Source organism: Cebus imitator, unplaced genomic scaffold, assembly GCF_001604975.1.
Source record: "Cebus imitator isolate Cc_AM_T3 unplaced genomic scaffold, Cebus_imitator-1.0 Scaffold339, whole genome shotgun sequence".
NCBI lineage: Eukaryota > Metazoa > Chordata > Mammalia > Primates > Cebidae > Cebus > Cebus imitator.
This window is the reverse complement of record NW_016107654.1, coordinates 1,848,435-1,853,986: the sequence shown is the minus strand read 5'-3', so window position 1 is coordinate 1,853,986 and position 5,552 is coordinate 1,848,435. Positions and strand designations below refer to the sequence as shown.

Below are 5,552 nucleotides of genomic sequence, written 5' to 3'. Positions count from 1 at the left end.
CCCCTCCATGACCCCAATCCCACCCCTTCAGGACCCTAACCCCACCCTGGGGCAGGCTGCATACCCTGGTCTGGCCACCCCCACAGCCTGCTCCTGCCCTTCCTCCACCCTCCCAACAGCCTGGAGGCCTCCCCCCGCTCTGGCAAAGCCGCTACTGACCTGAGCGTTCGGAGGCTGGAGGAGGGTTTGTCGTCCCTTGGGTCTTCCTCCTAAGTGCCAGCACGAGGGCTTTGTGGAGGCTGGAGGGGTCTGAGGCCCCCAGGGACGCACAGCTCCCCTGCCACCGTGCCTGGGCCCGGATCCTGTCTCTCAGCTGCTCCAGCCGAGGGTCACTCTTTCTGGGCTGCCTCCGGGGCCCCAACACCTGGGGCGGCCTCTCCTTCCAGGACACATGCTCCTTGTGGCCCCCTGAGGAGCCCGAGAGCCGGCCCGATGACACTGAGCTGTCCCCATCCCGGGCGTCCGGGCCTGCGGACCACACAGGCAGGCTGTGGGCCTTCCCCTGGGGGCCTGGCTCCTTGAGGTCATCAGACCCAACCATGTGGAAAGCTGCCCACGGCAGGTCCGGCTGCCAGGAGGGCCTGGGCCACCTCAAGGCCGCCATGTCATCCTTGGCTGCAGGTGCACGGAACCTGGGAGGGAGCAGCAGACACGATGGTCAGGCTCACAGGTGCAGAGGTGCCCAGCAGAGCCGCTCAGACCAGCCCTACCTCCCCGGGCATCCCTGCGCCTGCAGACTGGAGGCAGAGAGGAGGGAGCAGCATTCTCTCTCGGACCCTGACCACACCCCTCTGAGGCAGGTGATGTGATTGGCCCAATTTACAGATGGAGAAACTGAGTCTCAGAGAGACCAGGCCTCATGCCCAAAGGCAGCGCAGAGGCAGGTGCAGCACTCTGACCCCATACCCTTGTACCTTGCACAGATCTGCTGCCTCCTGGGGCAGCCATGGAGTCTGGCCACAGTGCAGCCCCCGCCCGAGTCCACACAGACGCTACCTGGGCTTGGCCCCAGCCTCCCAGTTGGCTGCTCTCACGGGGGCCACATGGGAGAAGGGGCCCTGCCTTGGGCTGTCCTCAGGGCCAGGCTGAGACGTGTCCCCCAGGTGGGTGGGCAGCGTGCCCACAACCAGGGTTGGCATGGCCACAGGGCCGAGGGTGAGCAGGTGCAAGGCCAGCCCCACCCGCCCTACCTGGGGTGGCTCGTGCCTTCACATGGCAGCTGCCAGGCCTACAGCCCCGCCTACAGCCCTGCCCGGGGTGGGCTGGCCACTGCGTGGCTCTGGATGCCCGCCTGTGCCAGTCCCCTGGCCCACGATGGAAGCTGTCAGGTGGGTCATTGAAATTGGGCTGGCACGGTGGGCTGCCCGGCCCTGGGCTGCCACAGCTGGGGACTTCCAAATGAGTTGTCTCCTGGTGGGGCGGGGGAGAGTTCCGGCTGGCCCGTGACAGCATAATAACCTTGTCACTCAGCGACAGAGCTTGGGCCTTCAGCTCCTGCTGGGACTCTCAGCGGCCCCCACCCGGTCCTCCCAGGCCCAGAATGAGACAAAGGGAGGGACTGTGGCCGGGCTGCGCCTGTGAGCTCAGTGTTGGGCAGTGTTCCGGTTGGCGGGGGTGGGGCCAAACCCCAGGTCAGGGTCAGGCTTCATTCAATCCCAGGCACAGAGGTCCCGGCAGCTACGGAGCCCCGCCCAGACATCCCAACAGATGCACATCAGCCGCTGTCTCTTGGTTCCATGGGGCAGGGCAGGGGAGGGGGCCTTGGTTTACGGGCTCACCCTGGTGCAAGCCAGGTCACCCTTTGCCTGCAGTGACGGTGGCAGAGATGCCAGGTGCTGCCTCAGGCCAGGAGCACCCGTCAGCCTCCTCGGCCCCTGCACACCTGGGTGGGGCCCTGGCAGGGCAGTGTGGTGGGAAGGACACAGCCCTGTGGTCCCCGAGGGGAAGCTTGGACTCAGATCCCAGTTCCCTCCCAGCTCCCGCCCCACCCTCACTGGCAGTGCGACCTGGTAGCCTGCGAACCCACCCCACTGCCTCTGGGGATTGCACTCGCCTGGCTGGTGAGTTTACCCCTGCAGGGGACGGGGGGTGGTATGCAGCTGAGGTCAGGCTGAACACAGATTTGTTCCAGGAGTGGCCCTTAAGGTGTCCCCAGAGAAGAGGGGTCTGCAACAAAAGACCCCACAAGTCTAGGCAGGCATGAGGGATGGAGGCCCTCCTCCAGGCTCACTCCATGGAACCTGTCCTCGGGAACCGAGGTGCAGACGCCTGGAGACGCCACCCAAGCCCAGCCCCACATAGACCCAGGCCCAGAGAAGGCTCCGAGCCAAACAGGCTGGTCATCAGCAGGCACAGCCACGGGCATCCAGGGCACAGAGGCCGAGCCATCGGCAGTCTTGGAGGGGAAGCAGAGAGGAGCCACCCAAGCACAAGCAGGCCCTGCCCGTCCTGTGAGGTGCGGCCAGCTCCACCCCCACCCTGCCTGGCTGGACCCTCCTCGCACCAGGGAATGAGCTCATTGCTGCGACAAGACAGTGACAAGGATGGCCCTCGGGCTGCCACGTCTGGGGTGTTACCAGAAGCTTCAGGGGACACGTGGGGTGACACGGGGACCCCACCAGCCTCAGAGCCTGGACAGCTCTCAGGCGCCCAGAATGCAGCTCCGCTTCCAGCCCCCTTCCATTCCCACAGAGCCTCGCGATGCCTGGTGGGGTCAGGGGGTCCCTCTGCAGCCTCCGTGCCCCTGGGCAATCCGAGTGACTCACAGGCCTGGCCCCTTTGCTGACAGGTCGGCACCTCCCTGCCAGGCCTTCAGGGTCCCAAATCAGCAGTGGTCCTGGGCTCTCAGTCCTGCTCCCATAAAGGGACAGGGGCAGGGCCCTCCCGAGCAGAAGAGTCCAGGCTTGGTGGCTCCCTTTTTCCCATGAGCAGAAAAACCAGCCCCCCAGCCGCTCAGCAGCTGCCTGGACGCCCTGGAAGAAGCTGCATCATAAACACACAGCACGGCCCTGGAAGTGCAGGACTGTGATGGGAACAAAATCACGACAGCAAACATATGGGAACAGAAAAGCAAACCCAGCGAGCAGAGCATCACGAGGTCCCGTGCGTGGCCCCCACCACCAGCTTCCTTCCTTCTCCTGCCCACCCGCCCTGGGGACAGCTGAGCTCCTGCTCCCTTGGCCTGGCCACCAGCTGATGCTTCCAGATGCGGCTCTGAATCAGGAGATGCATGTCAGCTCCCGAAGGCAGGTCTACCTGTCCAGGACCCTCTACCAATGTTGTCCGTGCCATGGGGACCACTCACAGCCCACACCAGCTGGCACCCCTTCCCTGCCCCCAGGAGAATCACACCTGCTGGGGTACAAGGCTCGGGGCTGCTCTGCATGGGGTGGGCAGGAGCAGCAAGGCTCTGAGGAGGCCGTTGGGCAGAGGCTGCAGCTGGTCAAGGGGTGTCTCCTGGGCAGGCCAGGCCTGCCCTGTCCCCAGCAGCACGGAGCCCTGCAGCCAGGCCCAGTCAGCCACATCCCCGCCCCACTCCAGGCCTAGCTGGATCTATGCCCATTCAGACCCTGTGCCTCGACTCCTGGCCCCTCCGAAGCCACCCCGCTCCCTCCACCTCCACCCACCGTGCTCCAGTCCGGCTCGGTGAGGCACACGCAGCTCCTCTCCCCGGCCTCCCTCCCTGGGGGACAGTCCCCTGGGGGCAGGAGGCAGCCTTGCCCACAGCACACACTGGCGTGCAGATGCTCGTCGCTGGAAGAGCATTCCGAGGCCCCCAGTGCACTGGGCGCCGGCCGTGCCAAGAGCTTGATGATCTCTGACGCCATCTCAGGGCCATCCCCCAAGGGAAGTACAGGTGCGACCTCCACTTAACAGTCCAGGGTCCCAGCAGGGTCAGCAGGCCGGGCGTGCCATGCCATCCTACACCTGCCATGTCCCCACGGCCAGGAAAGAGCGGCAGCCACCTGGCAACCACGCTTCTTGGCGGGAGGGGCCAGGAGGAAAAGCCCACAGAAGAGCCACACTCTCCCCTTCCCCACAACTGTCAGGCCGGAGGCCAAGAGCCCGGCTCACAGACACAGGGCTGTCTCCGAGGCTGGTGACGTTGGCCAGTCGTCCAACCCTCTGGGCCCGAATTTTCCATTCTGTAAAGTGGGCAGAGCACCAGTCCCTACTGCTAGGGCTCCCGGGGGTCGGAGGACACTGGGAGGGAGCAGGGCCGCACCTCTGTCCTCAAAGGGCAGCACAGCCCCAGGAAAGGAAGCGGCAGGTTTCCAGGGCCCAGGACAAGCCCTGCCAGCAGCACCAGCTCTCGGGATGAGGACGCCTGGGCGCCGTGGGCTCCGCACACCCGAAAGCACATGCCTTCCTGTGATACGCAACACACAGCACACACACCACATGCTACACACAACACACACAGCACATACACAGCACAACACATAAAAGTACACACAACACGCATACCACACACAAAGCACAAACACACTGCATGCACCACGTACCACACAACACACATTATACACACAGCACAAACACACAACGCACACAGACATACCACACACCAGACACACACCACACCACACACAACACACTCAACACACGCACCACACACACGCAGACAACACACATCACACAGAGAGACATACGACACACAACACAACAGGAACACCACATGCCACACACAATGTACAACATACACATACAACACACGTCACACATACCACACACACACCACACACACCACAAGCACAACACACACCATACACAGCAGACACACATCACACACAGACATACCACACACCAGACACACCATAACACATTCAACACACACTGCACACACCCAGACACACAACACACACAACGCAAAACAGAAACACCACATGCCACACACAATGCACAACACACACAACACACATCTCACACACATCACACACACCATACACACACAGACACACATCACACATACACCACACACAACATATAGAAACACACACTACACACATCACACAACACACAGACATACAACACATACTTCACACACAAACACAACACACAGACAATACGCATCACACATACAATACACAGACAATGCACACACAACACAGAGACACACAACACAGTCACACAGTCACACATTACATAACAGACAACACACAAACCACACAACACTTATAAACATATATAACACATACACACAATACACATCACACACAAACACACCACATGCAGACATAAAAACACACTTACAGACATGCAACACACATCACACACAGACACACACACACACACATCACATACTTTTTTTTTTTGAGACGGAGTCTTGCTCTGTCACCAGGCTGGAGTGCAGTGGCACAATCTTGGCTCACTGCAACCTCTGCCTCCCGGGTTCAAGCGATTCTCCTGCCTCAGCCTCCCAAGTAGTTAAGATTACAGACACGGCCGGGCGCGGTGGCTCACGCCTGTAATCCCAGCACTTTGGGAGGCCGAGGCGGGTGGATCACGAGGTCAAGAGATCGAGACCATCCTGGTCAACATGGTGAAACCCCGTC

General features: G+C 61.5%; 1 protein-coding gene across 2 annotated transcripts in view; it reads right to left on the bottom strand.

The window, feature by feature from the left end:
• LOC108287323 (coiled-coil domain-containing protein 187) overlaps positions 1-5,552 on the bottom strand; it is a 40,123-nt gene that overhangs the window by 31,437 nt on the left and 3,134 nt on the right. For both annotated transcript variants that reach the window (XM_037730275.1, XM_017505662.2), the window contains exon 2: positions 160-632. In XM_037730275.1, the coding sequence (XP_037586203.1) occupies positions 160-632 (473 nt within the window). The remainder of the gene's footprint in view (positions 1-159; positions 633-5,552) is intronic.